At 43.2% G+C, this 24,460-nt stretch overlaps 2 protein-coding genes across 3 annotated transcripts in view; one reads left to right on the top strand and one right to left on the bottom strand.

The window, feature by feature from the left end:
* The window catches only part of MAP3K21 (mitogen-activated protein kinase kinase kinase 21), a 41,080-nt gene extending 31,142 nt beyond the window's left edge, over nucleotides 1–9,938 (bottom strand). The window contains exon 1 of the mRNA XM_071431979.1: nucleotides 9,033–9,938. Within this exon, the coding sequence (XP_071288080.1) occupies nucleotides 9,033–9,768 (736 nt within the window). The 5' untranslated portion in view covers nucleotides 9,769–9,938. The remainder of the gene's footprint in view (nucleotides 1–9,032) is intronic.
* A 4,535-nt stretch (nucleotides 9,939–14,473) lies between these two features.
* The window catches only part of PCNX2 (pecanex 2), a 151,166-nt gene continuing 141,179 nt past the window's right edge, over nucleotides 14,474–24,460 (top strand). Inside the window, exons 1-3 of one of the 2 annotated variants that reach the window (XM_071431933.1) lie at nucleotides 14,474–14,736; nucleotides 20,786–20,991; nucleotides 23,366–23,480. In XM_071431933.1, the coding sequence (XP_071288034.1) occupies nucleotides 14,476–14,736; nucleotides 20,786–20,991; nucleotides 23,366–23,480 (582 nt within the window). In that variant the 5' untranslated portion in view covers nucleotides 14,474–14,475. Of the gene's footprint in view, nucleotides 14,737–20,785; nucleotides 20,992–23,365; nucleotides 23,481–24,186; nucleotides 24,216–24,460 lie in introns of those variants that run through there. The other variant, XM_071431942.1, reaches the window with a different exon arrangement.

The following is a 24,460-nucleotide window of genomic DNA, read 5'->3' as shown; positions in this document are numbered from 1 at the left end:
GGCAGAGACTGAGATGTGTAGACTTGGCTGACAAGTGGGAGGTGGGTGGGGAAGCCTCCTCATGCAGCTACAGCTGCCCGAGGAAGCCATGTGGCACCTGTTGCAACAAGTGGGAAGGAAGTCAAGCAACAGAAACAGGGCAACCCTTTTACATCCAGTTTTAGTCAGAGATTTAAAGATGGGATCCAGCTTTACTATGTTTTTTCCATTATAAAATCCTCTTTGACAAAATCTACTATTGGAAAGAACCCATTAAATAAACTGAAAAAAACCCTCCTGGGTCCCTTTGAAGATGCCAGCTGCTACGAATCCAAATTCTGGTTGTAGATACTTAGTCAGGTTTAGTCATTGAGGTAGAATCTCATCAGTTAACATGAAACATGAAACCAAATTTCTATGAGGAATCTTAATAGGTTACCCTTTATAAAGAATTTTTAGGTTGTTAGCTTATTTTATAAAAAATATTTGAAAGAGTTTTGCTGTTTTAACAACAAAAAAAAAAATCCAAACAACCTGTTACCTACCAAACAAAGCAGAAAAAAAACAGACAATTTTTGAGTCCACTTTTTAAAAAAATACATTTAAATGCATTTTCAAGAACAGGAAAGTGAAAACACTTATTTTGAAATGAGAACTCTGCAAACTTGACAGTGCTGTCCTTCTCTTCAGAAAGGGAAAGCTGATTGTTTGTCTCAATAGTGTAACATTAAGCAATGAGTTAAAAAGTACAATATTTTTCCTTTCTACATAATACAGGGAAAAAAGAAAGCAATTAACTTCAGGAAGAACAGTGACATCTAATCCTAATAGAAAAGAAAATCAAAAAACTGTCTGAACATTCAGAACTAAAATATAACCAGTTCCAAGGGTTAACTTGTCCCATAATGAACCACAGCAATGAAGCATTTACTCCTACATTTTTGAGAGGGAGGGCCGTCTTATCAGCTCTGAGTTAATAGTACACCTGCCAAAACACAGATTTTAGTCACTGTGAAGAGAACAAAGAATGATTATGTAGCCAACACTGGCATGTCTAGGACTGATTTAACAGGAGCTATGACCCCCACCCCACACAAAAAAGGTTAAAGCTGGCAGGAAGCTCCAAGAAGGAAGAATACTTCTGTGGTGACATTATACATATATGTAATTTTTCCAGCTTAGCATATTTAATCCATGAATTTAACATACAGTAAGAGGGTTAAAATTTAAACATCCACTTAATTTTCAGTGAGTGGATTAAGTTGGCTCTTACTAACATGGTCAAGGCAAGATAAAAGTGATGAAATGTAGTTTAAAGCTGTCAATCCAGGAATGTAAGTTACACCAGTTGTTATTTTTGTACTGCTCATGAATATAGACAGGCAAGTAATTCGGTATTTATCTGTTTGTATCTATGTATCATCTGTATTTACATTTATTTCAATGTCCTAATTCTGCTTCTAATAAACAAAACAATCCCAAAGTTAAAAAAAAAAAAAAAGAAAAACATCTGCATTTTTAGAAGCATTATTACTGAAAGTTATTGAACCAAATTTTAATGCCTTAAATTTTAACAAATCACCAGAAATAAATTTCAAGGTGAGAAATTACCCTACGCTGCACCCACTCCTTGCAAATGTTTATCACACAAGGTCAGCCTGTTTCAGAATTTGCAACACTGAAGCAAGTTTAAAAGAAAGCTCATACTCAGTGGTAAGAAAACTTACGGATTGCAAACAAAAAGCCATTCTCTTCTAAGGTCAAAGAAACCACAAAACAGCATTCAACATCCAAATACAGTTCAGTGATGTGTTACTTCTCTATTCTTTTGAGGTTGCAGAACATTTTCGTGGAACTTTTAATATTTGCTTAGAGGGTCCAAAGACATGCCCTGTCCCTGCAGCTCCAATGGGGACGGGGGAATAATCTGTAACTGAAAACTCAGTTATATCTCAATTTCTTCTAATGTTTGGATAACACCAACAATGTCTAAAATAAACAAACTGCAAAGTGTGATTGAGATTAAGTACAATACCTCATCCAAGAAGTGCTATGTTCAGCAGTTAAAATTATTTTTCACTGTTTAGAGGAATGAACAAAATACTTATACAATTTTTTATAACAGCTAATGGGAGGTGTTTAGCTGTCTGTTTTTCTATTGGCCTTTGTGGAACTAGGTTGCTTGCTCAGTACAATTTTCAGAGGCAAAAAGGTATATGAGCCTATCTTTAGAGTACCAGCTTTAAAAAAAAATGAGCCAAATAATGCTTGAAGTCTTTAATACACAAATACTCTAATCCAAAGTCCTACACTTCAATTTATAATGCTACCCCAAAACAGAACTCTTTATCATCAAAAACAGTGAGCAAATAGAACATACAGACTAGAATGTGACTCCCACATTCTCCATGAAGAGGTCACCAGAAACCCTGGTGCAAATCAAAGTCCTGAAGAAACCTGCTAGGAATGAGTATAACACAAAGCAGAAAAAAAAAAAAAAGACAAGACAAAAACCAATCTTCCAAAAGTGGTAAACTAGATCACTTGGTGTTATACAATGACAGAACAAAGAGAGAGAGAAGAAAGACATGAAAAACCAAGTTAGATCCAGAGAAAGATCAAAGCAATATTATTCTGGACTAAATAATCCGACCTGTTACAAATGCGGTCTCAACACCAAATAAGAAACAACTCTCTACAGCTGTCAGATGGACATAGCTGGGAAAACATTAAAATGAAAGTCTGAATTAAAAATGTATTATAAATAGGGGTATTAAAAGTTCATGAGCTTTTAATTAATCAAATTACATATACCTAGTGTTTCAGCCTAGAGTCTTGTTTTCAGCATTAAGCACTACATGTAAATATACTTCAGCCTTGTTAAGTTTGAGGGACTTTGTTCTAAATTAACGAGCAATTTTTTCCACCTGTTAGTGTCCAGACTTGAGACATAGAAAAACATCAAACAGAAGCAAATTTAGAAGATGGTAATTGAGGTGAAATAAATGGCTACTGCAGTTAAGTCTTCATCTTTAAACAAAATAACTGCTGGATATTATTCCTCCTCTGAAAGCTTAGACAGGACAATTATTGTGTTACAGAGCAGCAGTTCACAAAATTTCATTTGACGGATATTGCATTAAAATCATAATGTTTCTGAATATTATTTTTAAATGCTGAAACACATCCTTCAACTGGAAATTAGGCCTCGACAACATTTTAACATTGCAGTTATTTCTATGGTGGATTGAGACAATTGCAGCAACCAGTTACTCAAAATTGTTCTCTCTTGAATTGCAGTATCTTTCTGGACACAAACCACACAATATATTTATATACAACAAGCATATATATCAAGTGAATATTAAAACAGGTGCAACACATAGCATTGCCTTTGATGAACTAGAAAAAGATAATACTCTAGCTCAAGGTTGCTAAGCATTTGATGTTCCCACAGAATTCAGCTAACCTTCAGGGCTTCTCAAAAAATAGAATCCCTATTTACATAGTTTGAGCACACATTAAATAATTACAAAAAAATTACTGGGAGCAATTTTTCATGAAACACAGAACTCTTTCATGTGACATAAGGACATTCAAAAGAAAAACTTACTGGAATTCAATGGCATGCTAACTGGAAGTAGATCACAACTTTCAAAACAGGTACTGTTTCCCAAATTAATGAAATTTTGCAATCCTACTGATATTTGCATGAAGGTGCTTTTATTTTGGTTTTCTGTGGTTTTTTTTAAGAATACTTAACCAACAAGGTTATAAAAATCAGTGCTCCTTCCTGCATATCCACTTCCAGATGCTTCAGGATGTATGTTCTTAATGTTGCAATGCAGCAGCATTACTTTTACAGCAAAGCACAAGGCAGGGCTACTGCCTCTCAGAGATGGGATAGGAACCTGGTACACCTGGCATAATTTCTAACTTTATGTGATTTTTAAGTAATTAAGAACAATGTAAAGCATTTAAGTACCATAACTTCCTATATGAAGACAGCATGGAAAACTACAGCATACAGATTTTAAAATGCTAAATAACTTCTGGCCCACTATTCTACCTGACTGATATTTATCTAAGTGATACCACATTCTCAGAGACCTGATTCCTATGGGTTTTATAAAAAGCGGTTGCCTTCTGGCAGAGGAACTTCAGTTAGTTCTGCCAGGAAGAACATCCACTCCCCTCCAGACCTCAGAGACAGCAGCCACCAGCAGCTTAGCAGCGAGCCAGGCACTACAAGCAGTGTCAAACCAATTACAGCATTTGCAGCACGCTACAGGAGGTGCCCAAGTCACTCAGCACTGGAGATGGGCACCTTGGGACAGCCAGGCTTAGCCCACCAGGGACACTGGAGATGTGGAAGCCAGTATGAGACTGTAAGTTCCACAAATGGGAGTGCCATGAGGAGGAGATTGAGATGCAGAATACATCAGGTTCTTTAGTTTTGTTACACCACAATAGGTGAGCAGTAATTGGCACAGTGCTGCTGACAGAAAAAAACTCCAATTTTCACTACCATGAGCGAGCATCTTGGAACTTTATTTTCAAAGAAAGTTACACTGAAGCTCAAATCTACTGAAAAACCATTTCTCATCTCTCTCAAAACTACCAAAGACAATTGTAATAGAATATAATTTTGAATTCTCTTGGTAACTGTACAAGATTCTGCATTTCAAACATTTAATAACAGATGTACTTGTGATGTGAACAAGTCTTAACCTCTTCAAAACAGTTAAAAGACAAATTATGCACCCTAGTGATTTCAGAATATATAATATCAGTTCAGAAAATGGCAGATAGGCTTAACTCTAGTTTCTTACTCTTCCTCTCCCTGAACAGCTAGCCTAAAGCTGCTATACAGACACGTTTGACAGAAAGCAGTTTTTATGAATTCTGGAAAACATCTCCACCTTATTTTAAAAGGTGTTTAATAAAAAATAGTAAAAGGTGCATAACTTGAGCAATTCTGCTGCAAATTATGAGAATTTGTTCTTGCTTTTCACAAACTCCAGGACACCTTGCCTCATCAAAAGCAACTGATTCAACAAAACATATCACGCTTCCTTTTAAGGTTTTAAAATCAAATGGTTTCTATTCTCTAACTGCTACTCATTATACTAGTTTGAAGAACATGACATTACAGTGGGTTGCCCTCTCCTATGTTTGATTCCTTCAGATTCCAAGTAGTTCTCATTAGCACTGTCACTTCCATGGCCTTATTCAACAATCCTTGAAACTCAAGCTGACCTCGACAATTTCAAAAAGCAATAAAAACTCAGTGCCCTTCACAGAGCTGAGGACTGCAAAGGACCCTGGATTGCTGGAGGAGCTGGTGAAAGCCACAGCAAACCAAACCCTTCTGGTCATATCCATCTATGATGAGTACAGAGCACTTTATCAGTACTGTGTTAGTACACTTAATCTACACATAACCAACTGTGTAATCATGGATAGGTCTACGCCATAAGCAAGATATTCTGAACTTATTCCAATGCTTCCTACAAGCACACAAGGCTGCTGTACTAGAGATAAAGTGCATTTTTAAATGGCAGAAGCAGTGCACAGTCTGAAATCAACCCCAGAATCCCAAACTTCTGTTTTCTCTAGCCTTGACTTCAGAAAGTGAAAATGTGGCATACTCTAGCTGAACATATTACTAGCTTTCTTCAGGATAGAATAATCCGGGAAGGCTGTGCTGAGCCCTTACACAACCACAGGTCTTATAACTAATAAAGTGTCCTTGCTCAGAAGCAAGAAATTTCATCCCTTCAGAGAAAAAAAAGCTGCCCTTCCAAAGAGTCAGAAAAAAAGCTGAGATGTGGTAAAAAGACACACATAACTTATAATGTCTAGTCTTGTAGATGAATTCCTGTCATCTATTTCGAGTAAAACCTCGTGTTTTTTCATAATCAGCAGGCATGCTAAATCAAGAACAACTTCCTACCCAGAAGACAGAGTTAGAAATATTCAGGTATTTTCACAGTTTTTAAGACATCTCCTTTTCGGTTAAAGCATCAATTAATTCAGAATTCCTTTATTAACAATGATGGCTTGAACAAAATAGAATTTTCTTCCATGATTTTTATTCATATTTTAGATTAGGTATAGTTCACCTCTTAATCTTTTCTTTTAGATTATTTCTTTAATCTATAAAGTATATTGAGGAATGTAAGAACTGTTTATGAGAAGTTATCCTCAAAACAGGCCATGATATTTGTCAGTGAAACTTCTCACCACTTCAGTCATACAAAATTTTATAAAGCACCCACAACTGGTAAGGCAACATTAGACATCATAGTTACTATGTTTCATTTAATCACATATATCTAAAGCTAAGCGTTCTTAACACTTTTGTTTTGTCGGCTTTTGAAATTTTATTTTACATGGACTCCAGAACTGAAGAAACTCTCTCTGCTGTTAATAAAACTCATGAGTTACACTTCACTTCCCTGTTCAGCCCTCAAAACCAAGTTTGTTAGTTTTCCTTTCTGATATGGAAAACCTTTGTTTACCTATTAATTTCCCTTACTCTGGCAGAAACACAAACCTTTTCCCCATCTCCCAAAAAGAGCCCATGAAACAAGAGCATTCAAACCTAGATAGTCACTGCTATTAATAAAAGCTGGCTGCTCTCACGGCTCTTCCATTTGTGGCACTTCTTCTCCAGTCCTGTCAATCTGGCATCAGTGAAGCCACAACAGATATGCTACAGAGATCCCAGCTCCATAAAACTGCACAGAGAGAAGTAACATGCTTGCCTTTGAGATGCTTGCTATTGCCTGCCAACCACAAGCCCAGACACATACCTTTTCTGGATCAAATACACTGGTAGAAGGGGCTCCCTTTCCCAGCTGGAAAAATTAGTTCCCACCTACTTGCTGGGGAAATAGTTTGAGAAGCATTCCTTACCACATCATAATAAGGACAGTAATTATTCCAATATATTTCTGAGGAAGAAAAAATATCCTTCTTAACAAAAATAACTAAGTTAGCACAAGACTGATACACTCATGTACTACCTAGAGCTGCTTAAGGGCGAGCACTGAAGCAGCACCAGCAGCAGTGCCTGGAAAGCAGCGAGGAGCAGGTGAGGAATGGGTGCTGCCAGACCCGTCTGGAGCTGCAGCCACTGCAGAACTGTTACTGTCCATGTCAAGCAAGTCGCTCACTCAACCCTGGCAGCCTTCCACTCCCACTGTGCAAGACTGCAAAAGACTACAGAAATAGAATGAAGGGAAATCTTCGATGAATGGATGAGTTACCAGAGCAGGGGATACTGCCATGACTTGCAGTCATTTTAAATTCATGTTGTTGAGCAGTATATGGTACCAGCAGTGCACCACTGTCTTCCAACACTATCATTTAGGTGGATGATCAAGAGACATAATTCTATTTAGCATATTCAATACTTGTTCAAACTAAGAAATTTGTTTGAAGTATCTTGCTAAGATTAAGAAATACAGGTGAGAGATCAAACTAGCTCAAGTTAAGTGCATCTGCAACAGGAGTTAGTAATGGAAGCAGTGAATAGGCACCTAAGCTGAGGTTATAATCAGAATGATATTTTTTAAATGCTCTGCCATTACCTCTATAAGATGACAATGGTAATCAGTTCTCAGCAGTACTCAACTCAGCTCACAGTGTTATGCTAAACCACAGGGTTATGAATTTATTTCAGACACAAACCTTGTCACTGTCATTTAACATGCTGCTAGCACGCAGCAGCCCACTCTAAGGAGAGCCACTAAGCACTCCAGGTGAAGCAGCTCATTCCTTACACAGCAGCAAACTATAAGGGCACAAGCTGGCTACAGACTACTTGCTAGACATAAAGGTGTTGGCCATGACGCTAAATGTCCAAGAGTTCACCAGCCGTGCTACAAACAGAACCACAAACACAGCTGAGCTAGGTTGTTTCTTTATCAAGCAAATAGTGAAAGTATTCTCAGAACAGTCAGTCCCATGACTGAGCCTTGTCTTAACAGGCCATGCATGGTGACCTTCAAGACACACAGCCTCTTAAACAAAGTGCTTCAAACTTGAATGAAGCTTTTTTGTTTCTGCTGGACTACTTAAGGTCTCCTAACTGGAAAAAAAAGACTAACACATTGCTGCACTTTTGGAACATTCAGAACATAAAATAAAGAGTTGAGACAGTTTGAGATATTTGTGGAAACACACAGATTTCCACTTTCAGGTCATCATTTCTAAACACAACTATAACGGCAAGCCATAAACACTCTATTCTAGTAATCCAGCTTTCCAAATGCACAGTGGTCAAAATCTTAGATGCTTCTGTATTGTCACATGGACCAAGGAGCCATAAAGCACGAATTGAGCAACTCCCTCATTCCTGCAGGTGCATTTGCCCATGCCAAGGGATGAAAGCAAATCTGACATCTGAACAACAATGCTTCTACTGGTTTTAAGATACTTGTCTTTTCCACCTCAATGTTGGCTAAGTGGATAAATTTTATCAATATTAAATGCATGCAGTGAAAGCCAGAAACACATACGATTGTACGGCAGTGAGACAGAAGTGATACCCTTATTAAATCTATTCTTTACAAGGCGCTTGGTTCCTTGGGTTAGTTTTAAAAGCCAGGACCACACAACGCATCAGAGTAAATACAGCCTTGTAGATTTGCAATTGTGGTGGCTGCGCACAGAATTTTATCCCGCTCTCAGTGAGCTTCCCTCCGAGGGGGCAGAACTTTGCGTGCGCTGAAGGTACCCCCGGTTCCTCCCGACCTTTCCACGAGTTCGGAGCCAGCTCACAGCCCGGCAAACCAACCTGCCGCTTGCCCAAGCTTCTGGCACCGGGTGCCCGAGTTGCGACATCCATCCCCCGGTGGAACAGGGCTCTCGGAGGGAGCCCGTCCAGGCCCGGCCACCCGCCCCCGCACCGCGGCCAGCGCCGCCACGCCGGGGCCACGCCGGGACCCCCCGGGCCCCGCGGCCTGTGGCGGGGACATCCCCCCGCCGTCGCCGTCCGAAGGTCCCTCGTCACCTCCCCCCGCCCCGGCCCGCCCGGGACTCACTGTTGCTCGACTTGAGGTCCCGGTGCAGGATGGGGACGATGGCCTCGTCGTGCAGGTAGAGCATGCCGCGGGCGATCTGCACCGCCCAGTTCACCAAGATGTGCGGGGGGATGCGGCGGCCCCCGCGGGCGGCCGCGGCCCCGGGGGCGGCGGCCAGGGCCCTGTTGAGGGATCCGCCGCGGGCGAACTCCATGACGAGGCAGAGGTTGGGCTCCCGCAGGCAGACCCCGTGCAGGGCGATGATGTTGGGGTGCCGCAGCATGGAGAAGAGCTTGGCCTCCTGCCGCACGCTCTCCGCCGTGGCCGTGATGTCCTCGTCGGGGTCCTGCCGTGCCGCCTTCACGGCCACCTCGCGGCCCCGCCAGGTGGCCCGGTACACCTTCCCGAAGCCCCCCACGCCGATGATCTCCTGCAGCTCCAGGTGCTGGAAGTCGATCTCCGTTAGGCTCCCCGCGGGGTCCCCCAGCCCGCCGCCCCCCGCCGCCGCTCCACCGCGGGGCTGGCGGGTCACGTAGTTGGCCGGGAAGATGCCGAGGCGGTGGCGGATCTTCCCCGCCCACCAGCCGTCGTCGCCGGACACCGCCGCGTCCTGCGACAGGACCTCCACCACGTCCCCTCGCCGCAGGCTCAGCTCGTCCTCGCCGCTCGCCTCGTAGTCGTACAGCGCCGTCCACAGCGGGCACGGAGCCCCGCTGCCACCGGCGGACGCCGCCGCCCCGGCGCCCGGCAGAGCCATGGCAGCGACCTCAGCCCCGGCGGCCACCAGCAGCAGGGCCGCCGACGCGGGAGCGCCCGCCCGGCCGCATCCTCACCTGCCGCCGCCGCCGAGCGGGAGCCGCGGGAGGGGAGGGCGGGGCGCGGGCAGGGGCGGGGCCCCCCGGCCCGGTCGTCGCCGCCGCCGCCGCGGGGCTCCAGTGGGGAGAGCGCAGGCGCGCGCGGGAAAGGCGGGGAGGGCAGCGCCGGTGCCCCGCGCCCGCCCGCCCGCGCCCGCCCATTGGCCGCCCGCAGTCACGTGGCGCGGGGCGCGGCGGGCGGAGGGGCCGGTGTGGTCCGGGGGACGGGGCTGAGGGAGCCGTGCCTCCGCTTCTGTCCCTCGGGGGCTGCAGACCGGGCTGGGGGCTTGTGCCTCCACCGCAGCTTGCTCTCTCCTTCCTTGTTCCTTTGGAGCGAACCCCAAGCGGGTTCTGAAGTAACCGAGCTTCCTCGGTTCGTGCTTGCTCCGCCACCTGCTTCCGCCGCTCGTGGGCTCTCACAGAACGGGTCAGGTTGGACCCACAGTGGGGTCACCTGTTCCAAACTCCTTTGCTCAAGCAGTTTCATCCTAGAGCACATGGCACAGGATTGAGGCCAAGTGGTTCTTGAACATGTCCAATAAGGGTGATTCCACGACCTCTCTGGACAATCTGTTCCAGTATCCGGTCAGCCTCCCGGTAAAGCATTTCTTCCTCATATCCAGGTGGAACTTCCTGTGCATCAGTTTCTACCTGTTGCCTCTTGTCCTATTGCTCAGCCCCACTGAGAAGAGCCTGGCTCTTGGCACCCTCCCTTTAGATACTGATAGACATGGATGAGGTCCATGTCTATCTCAGTCATCTCTGCTCGAGGTCCAGCTCCCACAGCCTGTCCTTGTGAGAGATGCTCCAGGCCCGTAATTACCTTTGCTGTCCTCCTCTGGACCCACTCCAACTCTCCCCTGCTCACCACCCTGTCCATGCAGGGGCTGAGAGTCCCAGCCCTATGTGGTGTGATCACACAATCCTTTCAATTAAGAGGTTGCCTGAAAACAGCAAAATGCAGTGTATGTGCTATTTCTGAGTAAAGATTCTCTTGGTTTTAAGTGGAAAAATCGTATCACTTTCTAAACTAGAGTTGTCGTTTCCTTGGAAGTTGGAGGGAAGTGTGTGGGCTGGGGACGCCCTCCCGTCTCGCCAGCGTGGTGGGAAACAGTGGTTCAAAGTGGAAGGAAATGAGTTTTCATGCCAGGAGCCAATCACTGTGCTGTGGGACCTGTGGTTATGGATGTGGCTGCTGCCAGCAGAGGCCCTGAGGAGGACAGTAAAGGCTCGGGAAAGGTGCAAAAACTGCAGTGCTGGTTTGAATAACCTGGTGTGATGAACACTCAATGTTTTGCACAAAACCTTACATTCAGAGCACTGTACATCTCTACATAAATGCAAAATTTGCAGCTGGATACCACAGAACTAAGGTTTGTACACAAAGACAGTAATTTTAAAAAATTAAAATTACAGTATTCAAAAATCATAAATTCTTGTTTACCTCACTGTATTTATAGTTATACACAATGCAAAAATACAATTATGCTAAAGTGACTTACTGAACCACATTAACCAAAAAGAAAGAATGCAGAACCAGCATGTCTATCAAGTCTTCTCCCATTTCCTTTAATATAACATTGCCTTGCAGCTATTCAGAGAGGTAATTACAAGCCTTTCCCTTATCTGCATATTTGCCTTATTATAGAAGCCATAAAGTATGTTGTAATACAAGCGTTCTGCCACACAAATTCCACCTTGTACTTTGTTATCTAAAAGAATCTGCAGGAACTAATTAAGTGTGGAATGTTTTGGGTCAGACAAGGTATTGGTTGCAGTACAGTGAAATGTTTAAATATTTATCTAGAGCTATTATTCCAAAATTTGCTTTCTGGAGTGCCACTATCCACTAGCAATCACTGCACTCAGGTTAGACTTTGTTCAGTGTTTCTTCCGCACCCAGTGCTCCAGGATCTTGCTGTATAGTTGCTGTTCCTAGGAGTTCAAATAATGGAAATGTTGTGACCCAAAACAGTGTGAAGTGCCCTTAACTTTCCTGACGGCACCACCTAGTGGAGTTAGCGGTTCAAAGAGCGGCGTACAGATGGCTCAGACCCTCTCTGGCATGTCTGTTGAGAAAAGAGGTCCCTTTTTTCATCTCTGGCACTCCTGCAACTGTGTAGCTACAATACTGTGCATCTACGTTGTGTCCAGAACACATATCCTGAAACCTGGAAATTACAGGAACCCTTCATAACTGCAAGTATCCTTACACCAAAAAAAAACCCCAAAACTTGGTGTCAGCATTATCCAAAGATGAGGCAGAGTTGAAAGATTTGAGTGATATGTGGACAAGGTCATGGTTTAACGCCAGTGAGCAGCCAAGCCCGACGCAGGCACTCACTCACTCCCCCACCAGCAAGATCGAGGAGAGAATTAGAAGAGTAAAAATGAGAAAACTTGTGGGTTGAGATAAGACAGTTTTATAGCGAAAGGAAAGCCACACTCACAAGCAAAACAAAACAAGGAATTAATTCACCACTTTCCATGGGCAGGCAGGTGTTCAGCCACCTCCAGGAGATCAGGGCCCCATCACATGTAATAGTTACTTGGGGAGACAAGTAACAAAGACACTATCACTCCAAATGTCCCCCTCTTCCCCCTTCTTCCCCCCACTTTATATACTGAGCCTGATGGTCTAGAATATCCCTTTGGGCAGTTTCAGTCACCTGTCCTGTCCTGACTATGCTCCCTCCCAGTTTTTCTTTTTTGTGCCACCTCACTGGCAGGACACGAGACACAAAAAGATTTAAGACAAACATAGCAACAACCAAAATATCACCGTGTTATTAACAGTATTCTCAGATGGAATGCAAAACATGGCACCAGCTACCGAGAAGAAAACTGACTCTATCCCAGCCAAAACCAGGACAAGTCAACCTAATATCAATTGCAGTCTGCCTTATCTAGGCCTTCCACATCTTAACCTACAAGAGTTAGAGGTCTCAAAAAACAGAAGAGAGGAGGTTTTGAAGAAGCTTTCTATTTGCACCCTACTTTACCCACCTTTCTATTATGGAGCTGTGCATGTAAACAAAATTATTTGCTAGTCTACCTGTGGGAAAATTATTTCAGTAGTTTCTGAAACTTAACATTTTTAGTTATCATACATCAAAAACATTATTCATAGCTGCATATTGCACTTGATTCAATCATTACAAATGGTTTAATAAACTTTGTCATCTTTGAAAAGAACCTGCAAATGATAAAGAAAAGTTCACTCAACAAGGCAGAAGTTTGGGCAAGATATGTTTACAGGAGTAGCACATGAGGCATGGCCAGGACTGTGCCTCCTTCATACAGCTCAGGAAACATCCCGAGGTCACACTGAAGAAGTACTCAAGCCCCAAGGCTGTAGATCCTTAGGCATTTAATGGTGGCAGTGCTGCTGAGGGAGACGATGCCATTCCTCCCCTGCTCCCAACCACTTGTTCACAGTGCTGTATCATCCCTCCCATCAGGCCAAAACTAGCATGGCCACATCACCTGAGACATCAGGAAGAAACCTGAGGTATGTGGTTCATGAGCTCACAATTACTATAATAGCACCTGTGGTTTCTTACCTTTGTCAAAAAATTCCACACAAAGCACAGCAGAATGGCATGTTTGGTCTGTGAAACTGTAGCCACAGTCAGGAACAATTGAAATAGGGTAAATTTGGTGATGTGCAAGATGATAGACGTATCCATTACATATATGCATCCTTCACAAAATTGACTGTAATAAAGGTCCATACATATGGGACAGTCCCTAGAAGGGGTCGGCGAGACACTTAAAATTTAATTTCACCGCTGTTTCCTGATGGTCGGGGATGGGAGGTGGCAAACATCGTGTGTGGTCAGTCCTGGTGTTCACAACCCACCTTTCACCCCTTCCTTTGGGGGCGTCCCATAAGAATATACCTGATATCTTTATGCCTCGTTCTTCACCGCCTTTAGTCTCCCCTGCCCAAGGCTTCCACTCAGCTCCATCGCCTCTTCAGCCCCCTTCTCCCCCACTTCGCCTGAGCTTCCTCCAACCCGCCCCTACCTCCTCACTCCCCTAGTATGAGGTCAACTACATTAAATGCTTCAACGAAGGCAGATTGAGTTTTTCCCTAAATCCATTCTTGAAAGAATCCGAATGTTTCTTTTTGAGGAATTTCCCCCCATCCCACCCAAAACACATATCAAGCCTACGCAGAAGGGGTGACACCGAAGTTGGGCAGAGCTCGCAGATCGGAAACTCGTGATGTATCGGGCAGGATCACTGAGAACCCGGCGCTGGGGGAGTGGCCGGCGAGGCGCGCAGCCCAGCTGGCGGCCGCCGGGGCAGCCCCCGTGCCGCGCTTTTTCTGCACCTGCGAGCGCACCTCGCGGTGCCCGGGGCGGGACGCGGCCGTGACGGACACCCCCGCGCCAGAACCGCCCCCCCTCCGCCGCCGCTCGGCCCGGCCCCGCTCCGCCCCGCGGCCTCCGAGCGCTGCCGCCGCTCCCGGCAGCCGGGCGCGGACCCCGGTGTGGCGGCGGCCCCGGCCCCGCGGCGGGGCAGAGCGGGCGCGGTGCCCGGCGGGGGGCGGCCCGTGACGGCGCCCTCCCGGCGGCGGCGGCGGCCGGGGTGGGGCGGGCGGGATGCTCGGCGTCGCGGGGCACCATGGGAGAATCCGCGGGCGCCCGGCATGGCGGCGGCGGCGGCGGGCGGCTGAGGGGCGGCGGCGGTGGCGGCGGCGGGGGGCGGCCATGGTGTCGCCGGCGGCGCGGCTGGTGGGGCAGGGCGTGTGGGCGGCGCTGACCGGGGGCTGGTACCACGACCCGGAGCAGGGCGCCTTCACCAACAGCTGCCACCTCTATCTGTGGCTGTTCCTGCTGACGCTGCCCATGGCCCTGCACCTGGTGAGAGGGGCTGGCTCGGGGCGGCGGGCGGGCGGGCGGCACCGGGCCGGGGCGGGAGCCGCGGGCCCCGGCCCACAGGCGGCAGCGGCGGCGAGGGCGTGTGTGCTCAGCCGGCTGTAAACTGCCCTCGGGGGGCTTAAATGTTGGGCGTTCTGGGCTTTACCTGGGGGTTTTGTGTCTAAAGGTTAACGGGGTGAGTCCGCCGGCTGCGCTAGGCAGGGGCCGGATCCTTAGCCCTGCCGAAGGAGTTGGGTAGGGGTGCAGCGCTGGCCTCTGCAAGTGCTGAATGACCGTGAGGACGTTTGTTCAAAAATCTCTTGGGGAGACAGGTGTTTTGGTTTTGTTTTTTTAAAGTTTGATCCAGTCTTACCCGCTGAGAAGGGTAAATAAATGGAAAAATCCAGATACCATGTAATTAATACGCCTTGCTGAATGTCACTGGTGAATCACATGGCTTTTTGTGATATGCAGCTCCCTTTGTGCTGAAATTTAAACTTTGCAAGTGAATAATGACTAGAGTTTGTTTGCTGGACTTTAAGATTTATTTTCCTGAAAAGCTTGAAACTTTTGCTCTTGTTTTTGTGTGCTTTCCTACTGTGTGAGAAAAGCTTAAAGTGTGCTGGATCATCGAATCTATTTTGGTGTGTCCTTCAGTGATTATAGGGTAATATTGCTTCCGTTAGAAGCAGTTTCCATCCATTTGGTTCCTGGAGTGACTCAACTAAATTCTCAACTTCTAAATAGGTTTCTTCACCCTACATGGTCAGATATGGGCCTGATTATCAAAAGCAAAGAGCATTTATGACTCCCCCTGCAATCCCAGTGGAAAGCAAATCTTGTATTTTTAAGCGTGAATTGGTATTGGATTTTGTGGCATGGATTGCAGTGAATTCCTGTAAGAATGGCTCATGGAGTTAATGAACCAGAATAACAATGTGCTTTCTTCTGATTGATTGCATATTTCCTATGCAAACTAGCAAGTTGTAGGATTGTCTTGCATTGTAGGATTTGCTGTCCAAGTCATAAATGTGATTTCAAAGGAAAAAAAATTGAAGGCTAACTTATTTTAGTTGAAAGAAGTATGTATCTGGAAAGATTCCTTGTGGGAAACTTCTGAAGTGAAGAAGGTGTGGGGGTTGCACAAAAGAACACTGGACTCTAGGTCAGAGCTAAGCTAGAAGTCATTTTTTAAAGGGGAGAAATGTAACTTGTCTAGTGAAATCTCTTGGGCATCATCTTTGCTTACCTAGATGGACTTGCTTTTTCTGCATACTGACTGACTTTCTGATGAATCATCTGGTTAAATGCAGGACTTGTGTTCTTGAGCTAATATATTGCTATGGGAATTCTTTGTCCTTGATAAGAGTAAAGTGTTTATTATGATGGCTGCCTGACAGTAATTATGTTCTTACACATTTTCTTGTTTTCAAGTGGATTGTTTCTAAGGCTTTGTAAACTTTATGCAAGACATCTATTCTTGCCACTTAGAAACTTGAACCTGCTTTTTAGAGAAAGGTTTTTTCTGGTTTATAAGAAATTTTGTTTACAAGATTCAGTAATGTTTGGGGTGATATTTATGTTACATACTTGACACCAATATTTTGGATTCAGCTAAAGCAGTCAGTGATGTTTCTTGGAATGGCAAAATGAAAACAGATCAGAGTACTACTTTTGAAATTTTTCCTTTGCTTGGGATAGTCTTTTGTTGAAGTCAGGAAGTCTCTCTGAAACAGTGTGATTTGAATCAAATGGCAAAACTCATCCATCTGTTTTTAGTTTTTTCACAGTGGCTCGGCAGAGGCGTGCTGATGGTAGCATTGAGAAGCTTAAAGTATCAAGTTGTTTCTGTTGTGTGGATCGAGAATTTCTTTCTCTAGCTTATTCAGCATAGCTTACTTCAGTACTAAGGATTCCTTTATTAGCTTTTCCTGCCCCTGAAAATGCAGCTCTGTGTTTCCATGTTACTTTATTTTTTTTATTATTTAAACATTAAACATGTACATTGGATATTTCGAGCATCATTGCTGTTCAAATCAACTTTCAAAATTATAATGAGATCTCTTCTGTGCCATATCAACTTTCATAATATATTAAGAATTAAAGTTATCTTATTTCACCAAACAGTTGAGGATCCCTAGGTGTTTTGCACATGAAAATAGTGATAACTCTTTAGTATTCAGCCCCCGGTCTGAATTCAGCCCCAGTGAAACACCAGTGACCCAGAGATGCAACACAGGGAAATACTGTGCTATAGCTTATTTTACAAGCTACAAGAGAACGTGCGTTGTGTTTGGGTGACTCCCCAGAACAACCTACTCAGTGTTTCTCCTGCCTTTTGTTGGACAGGCAACCCTTGAACTTACAGGGTTGTTGCTTCTCATTGCACTAGATCTTCAAATCATGCTGTGGTAGGAGAAGTACAACATGGCAGTATAAGGGTGTGGGCACATAAATTACTCAGAGGTAAACTGTGATAAAACTAGCAGTGTGTCAGCTGGTTCCAGTCCCACTTGGCTGCCTTTTACCCCACTCTATCTCTCTAAAAGTTAAGGATACAAATATCTCCACAGCAGAGAGATAGGCTACCCTGTTACGTACTGTATTTATTGTGTGGGAGGACACACTTAGAACTCAATGTACACTCCTGGAATTTTATTTGCTACCTGCTTTCCCATATTTTATTTTATGTTATGGACATCTCTTAGTATTGATTCAACCTAATTAACAGATAAACATGGATCTTTGGCCCCAGTGTCATATCTCCCACGCATGTCTCTGATGGTAGTGGCTGACTGAACATTTGTTTGGTAGTGGTCCCTCATTTGTGTTCTGTAGCACACAGAGACAGTGAGGCCCAGGTGCAGCACTGCCTTGCTCTAAATGCCTCAGGGGCTCAAGCAGTGGCTGGGATGCATCAGGGTCTAAGCACCCTTTATCATTCAATTGACAAGGTGTGATATTTTGTTCAAAGGTTACACACCTTCATGTGCATATCTCAGTCACTTCCACCTTTGTGCTAGTCAAATAATGCCAGTAGACACACGAAGGAGGACGTGGCTGTTCTTCTGAGAGCAATCTCTGGGCAGGCAGAAGCCCCAAGCAAAGGTGCTCCTTAGGTGGTGATGTCAACCCCGTTGCATTTGCAGCAGTAAGTTGGGCCACATTTGGGGCACACCAGCCCACATTTCTGGCTGTGACCCCACGCTATTCTGGTGCAGGGTACAACAACAGAAGCTACTGGAGAACAAAAAGTACATTATGGTAGAGTTTTTAATGAGATGAAAGAATGAAGAAAACTAGGGCTACAGCTTCCATAGAAACCTGTGGGAAGTCATGAAGCCCGCTTTCTAATGAATTTGTATTTGTGGATTTTTTTCATAGCTTCTAATAAGATGTCAACTCAATTGAAGCTTTCCCTGTCACTGGGGTGGCATCAAAAGGTCAGAGAACTGTGTGGGCTCCTCTCATTAATGGAGGAGGTGTGCTGCTGTGACCTTGCCCAGTGGGGTGTATTCTCTTAAAGTTTGCTGAATAACTTTTTAATTCTTTGGCTACCTTTCAGCTGAGGGGATGGAGGGAGATGATGAATACAGAGACACACAGTGTGATTATAAAACCTCATTTTCATAGAAAACCAGGCTAATTATAACTATAGTGCATCAAAAGTGACTCTATCATCTAATTCCTCAGTGGTCTGTAACTTAGTTCCTCCTTAGCATGGATTTGATAGTTTTCACCTGTCTGTCCCTGGGAACACCAACTGCAGTCATATGACACTGGTTCCTTATGCAAGAGGCCTGATTCAGAGAATGGAGGGCTTTCCATTATCATCTTTCTCCTAATTCCTCATGTGGACAGAGAGCAACCTGCTGGCTTGTATACGCAGCCTGCCCCAAGATTCAGAGTATTAAAGATGCACAAGATGCCTTTGGTGTCTTGGTGTGGTGAGCACACTAAAACACAGCGTGTCTCGGACAGATGGGCACAGGGACCACGGGCTGGCTCAGGGCACAGCTCTGGTAGGTCTGGTCACAAGGCAGGGATGAGCACATGCTGCACTCAGCATTTGCTAAAACTGGCCCTGTTTTCCACTCAAAAATCTAGGAGCTTCCTTTGAGTCTCTCTTGTGGCGTGCTCTCTGCACGCACAGGCTGTGCTACTGGAAATCTATTTTTGTTGTGTCCTCTTGACATTATTCATATTATATTTATTAAGCTTTATGAATGTCACCTATAAAGCACTTCTTTTCTTAGTGGGCCATTCTGAGTTGTTATTTAATAATGAGTGGTTGATCTGTGCCTTTTAGTGTATAGTTGAAGAGATTCCTTGGAAGGTGAACAAATCTCTCTTAAACAGTCATTACAGATAATTGGCTGCTGCTCTTTGTGAAACCAAACAATTTCGTACTCGTTTTGTAAAAACATTAGTCATAAACCACAAATTCTTTAACCTCAAGTTCTTCAATCTCATCTACTAAGCCTTATACCCTGAGAACATGACCTTGCAAATGGATCCTCTCCTGGCCTGAGTTTTAAATAACTGAAGGGTGTGCTGGGAGTTGGTATTTACACAGTACCATGAAGTACTCTTACCAGACTTAAGCCTCAACTTGTAGAAAGTCATGTCTGTCTATTAGGGATCATTGGTAGTACGTATGTCCTAAATAGCTCCTCCACTATTGTGCAACAGATTCTTTGTATCTGAATCAGAATAGTCATTAAAAAGGATTCGCCTGAAAATTTTCATGTGTGCATCTTGATGGTATGAAGTCCCAGCGAGCCAAAAGCAGCATCAGAATTGCATCCCACTTGCTTGTCACAACACAGAAATGATTCAACATATTAATTTCAACATCAAGATAAATGTGGTGACTTGTTCTGAAGATGAAATAAGCGTGCCTTCCCTTCCCTTTATCTGTGTGGTCGGTGTGATTTATTTATGAATTTGAAAAAATGATTGATTTAGTATCAAAGTAAAGACTATTCTTAAAAATTACCTTCAGCAGGCTTTTAGCAAGTCCTGAGTATTGAAAACCTGTTTTGTTTTTGTGTGTTGCTTGGGGTTTTTTGTTGTTGTTCTTGTGTGAGAATGTAGTAAATCTCTGTTTAAATAAAACCCCTGAAACTTTAAGAGAGATTAAATTCACTGTGAGACTGCAGCTGTGTAATAACAATACATAAACATGTTCCATGACTATAATGATAAAGACTTTGGTACTTCAATTATAACTGCAACTGTCCATTGCTATGATTTGCCCTTTACTGTAAGGAAGTATTTGTGTATAAATAAATTGTTAGTCTGTCATGTCTGTGAAAGAACTTTACAGACTTTATAGTTGAACTGTAATTAATTTTAATGACGAAGAGCTGCGGTGCTCATCACAGATCATCAAACAGATCACAGACAGCTGCAAATTAACAATTATGTACTTTAGAAAAAGAATTCAAAGAAGTTGTGTCATAATTTAACCCTAGCTGGCAACTAAGCACCACATAGCCAATCCCTCACTCCTTGAACGTCAGCTGGGACAGGATGCCTCTCTAACTGTGTTTTTATTCATTTGTTTTGACTAGTCCTGACTAATTATTTAAAATTCCTCAGTGGTTAAGGTATTTGGGAACATGTTGTGAGGCATTAGAAAACGGACATCAAACGACAGTGTTCTGCTATTGAGTCATAACTGACATATAGAGTAAGATGACAGAATTTTTCTAAAGGTTTTGTGTTTGTAGATAACTAATGTTTCATTTTGTGTCTGTATTTTTATGAATTCATAGTTTAGGAAAGGCTGCAGCTGCATTAACATGGGATTGCAGTATTTTTAAAAGCTTTATAGTGTTTGTCAATTGTGAGATTTTGCCGATTTTGATAACAAATATTATCCACAGCTAATAAAAAGAATAGATCTTGTGAAATGGTTTGAAACTTGAAGAAACCCTTAAACCTTTTCTGGGAGCAGAACTCAATACATATATTGTATTTAAAAGTTTTAACAGTATTTTCTCAAAGGAAACTGTTATCATTGTGTCCTCATTATTTCTTTCTGTAGGCTTTTCCAGCAAATGCAGTGACAGTTTTTGTGTACTGCAGCTCGGTGACAGTTTTCTTCACGGTAATAAAGGTGATCAGCTACCGTTTACACCTTATGTTTGATAAAGGCGAAGTTATTCAACAAAAGCTCTCAAGAAAAAATGGAAGGCAATGTAAAGATACAGAGGTTCAAAAAGGAGAAGCAGTTGAGTCCTCAAATTGTAGGTAAGGTTTTCCTTGCATCGTTGGCACATTATGTAAAATGGGTGAGTTTGCACCATGGTCCTGCACAGGAGAAATGTCTGTTGAAAGCAAGAATACTCCTTACAGGTGTATAAAGAATGACACTTTCAAAAACTTGCTTAGTGCTTTTCAGCTAGGTAGCTGAAATGTTCTTGTGGTGCAGCAGGCAGAGCTGCACCTGATTCAGAGGTTGGGCAGCAGCTGGGCACGTGAAGGTGGTAGAGGAGATATGTACTGGATGTGCTAACAGATCCTGAAGAAAACCTGGCAGAAGTTTTCTGGGGAAGCCTTAAAATGCTTGCTCCTACCTGCTGGGAAGTGGCAGGCACCTGTTGGTAAAGAAAATGCTTTAATATCATGGCTTTGGAAGACAAGGCGACCTCATGTTTCCTTTGTGTGCTTTTAGTAAGTTCCCTCTCAGATCACACCTAGATGCATAAGTTGCTTTTCTCCCTTCTGTTTTATTGTGATAATTATGATGCTTCTGTGGTCATGAGGAAAGCTAGTACTGCTTTTATTTCTCAGGGGCATTTGGTAGGCAGTTCAGTTGTAGCTTCTCTACTGAGAAGCCAAGTACTATTAGTCTTTGCATAGAATTAATAGGGCTGCTTCTAGGCTGTGCTGGTATTAAAAGTAAAAACAGTAGTGAGATGAAGACTAGTACTGACATTTTCCAGATTTGTGTATTGGTAGAATGTTCTGCTATACACTCTTCGGAATAAATAAATAAACCCTTCCTGCTGGTTTTTCAAGCTTGAGTCATACAAACAAATGAAGCTGGCAAGTGGCTTTCAGTGATAGCAAGTGTTATGACAGATGTGAAAAATGCTGAAATAAAGTACATTTAAAAGAGACAGAAGCATAGAAATGTCCAAAGCAAGCTTAAATTGAGTAGCTTTGTTAAAACTACCAGTCAGGCTTCAACAGAGAGCAATGTATAAAAGAGCTTAGGGTAGTTTTTGGATGCATTTGCAGTTGCTACTGCTAGCTCTGCGCCAGCTAAGTAGTATCAAGATAGTTTGTGTTCCTCTGTGCTTCTGGTCTTCTGTGTCTTTACACATGCACATCTGTGCTACACTCCTGGGACAGTCAAGGTCTGCCTGCATTGAGACTCTTCTGAGAAATGCCTCTGTGTGTCACTACCCATACAACATTTTTATTTTAGATGGGGTTATGCCTTTCAGGCTGTTTTGGCTGAGAAGTAAAGGTACAATAACTTAAAAGTTGCATGCTAAATCATGTGACTGTTTCTCCCAGGTTGATTTGTGTATGCACAACAATCCATTAATTAGTACTTGCTCAGAAAATAAAGATCTTAATATTATTTTGACTGGATGGATGACAGAATTTTTTAAACAGACCTTTATAGTTGGCAGGTTGGTTGAGCAGTTTTTGAAGCCAGTTAACTAAAAAAAAAATATTGCGGAAAAAGACCACCCAGATAAATAATGTTATTGTTTATATACAACTTTGGAATTTTAAAAATAAAGATAGAAAAGCCCAACCTCATGCTTTTCAACATTTCACTGTGGTGTTTTTCTGCTTTTTTTTTTTTTTTTTGGTGTTTTTTTGTTAAACTGAATTTCTGTTTGTTATACCTGAGAAAGAGAATATTTTTAGGTTATTGATAGTAAACTTTGTCTGAAAATACCTGCTTTTATCCAATGGAAAAGCTAGTAGAACATATGTGTAAAAGGAGTTAGTGGATAGTTTAGTGTATCCACAAAGGAACTGATCTATAAATTGCCTTAGAATACGTGAAATTAGTAATGGCTGTATATTTACTTTGCCTAGACCAGAGCAAAAATTTATATTTTGGTCTAATGATTCTATTAGTGCTCTCTGTGTTGCATTTCAAGTAGGCTATGGGAGGTTTCCAGATAAACAGGCAGTTAGATAAGGCTTACATACTCCAGGACTTAAAAAGCAAAAATTGTGAAAGGAGTAGCTTTTGATTGTCATATGTCTAAGGGAAAGCCCTAGATTGCTTTTTGTGCCAATAAATCTGTTTGTGTGTCAGGCAGGCTGAATGGCATTATGTATGCATAGGGAGGTTGAAGAGATGTCATTTTATTTCTCATAGCTCCACTTCTGAAGACACCATAATCATTTTACATTGAGGGGTTTTTATTCTTTAAGTTTTATCAAGTTGTCTTGGTGAGGAAGGAAGTGCAGAAAGGTGTTACAGTATTTTTTTACAGCCCTGTGCTTTTATCATTGGAGTGAAGTGCTCTTACTTCATTGTGCTGTGCTACTTCTTCCCATTGTGTTCTTATTCGTGAGCTACTTCCCAGAGCTGGCTGTGATGCCCTGTGGTGATAAGTATTGCTTTATCTTTTGTGTGCTTCCCCTTCAGCAATAACTCGGGGGATCCCGCCGCCGCTGAGAGCAGCCCAAACGGCTCTACCCAGACAATTCCTGACAGTTCCAGAGTGCAGGCCCCACACTCGCAGGACTCCCCTGGAGCCACGGTCAGTATGTGCACTCCTCCAGCAGTCCACAGCTCACCACACTTGGTTTTGTGTTGCCAGGTGCTCATTGCTTGTAACACAGGCCTGCTCCAAGCAGGAAGGGTCATTCCCTTGGAATGGATCTACTGGGTATGCCACTGCTGTCTGTCAGCCTTGTCCTAAAGGTTTGGCTTTGCAGAGCTGAAACTGTCATACATAATGCCGCACTTCTTAGGAGGGCTCTCTCTGCTCTACAGATAGCAAGTGGCCTTTGTAAATCTTGCCAAGAGCAACTAGCTTTTTGGGGCTGCTTTGAGAGGAGGGAGAGGCTAATGCAGTCAGCATTATTTTGTTGCCTCTGAAGAGATCTGCTCCTGGACCATTAATAATTTGGTTTTGTATAACTAGACTTATGCTTATAAAATGAACCAAAAACATCTCTTCAGCTTTTAAATTCCTTTAAATCTAGGGGATATCTAGAGGAGGTTAAAAGTACCTATATGTGCACTCAACACTAATGGCTGTGCTTAATAAATCAAACGTATGTGAAGTGATGAAAGTAATGTGTGTAAATGTTATTAAAGAAAAAAATAGGAAACACTCATGATAAGTTGAAGAAATTTTCAAAAAATTAAGAAACAGAATAACACTGTAATCTTAAGCTACTCCCCTTGCATATTGTGATAACATCTTTAATTATGTGATACCATGCTATTTTTTTCTACAGGACTCCTGCCTCAGTCAGTGCAGAGGATGGTTAGTGATTTCTGAATAAGTGGCTATTTGATACTTCATTCTGTCTTCATATTCCTCCACACCCACCCTTTATCCCTATTTACTACAAATTATTTAAATCCTGATCTGAATCAGAACTATTTCTTCATTTCCTGGAGTGTTTTTACCTTTTTGTAGCATCTGTGTGATTCAGAGACATTAATAGTTCTTTTTGCTGGGCTTTTTTTTTATGAGGTAAAATATTTTTCACCTTGTTTCTGTCCTAC

Source organism: Agelaius tricolor, unplaced genomic scaffold (genome assembly GCF_023055355.1).
Source record: "Agelaius tricolor isolate 1412-34295 unplaced genomic scaffold, bAgeTri1.0.p SCAF_1, whole genome shotgun sequence".
Classification (NCBI taxonomy): Eukaryota; Metazoa; Chordata; class Aves; order Passeriformes; family Icteridae; genus Agelaius; species Agelaius tricolor.
The sequence above is the reverse complement of the archived record's forward strand: the minus strand, read 5'-3'. Positions and strand labels throughout refer to the sequence as shown.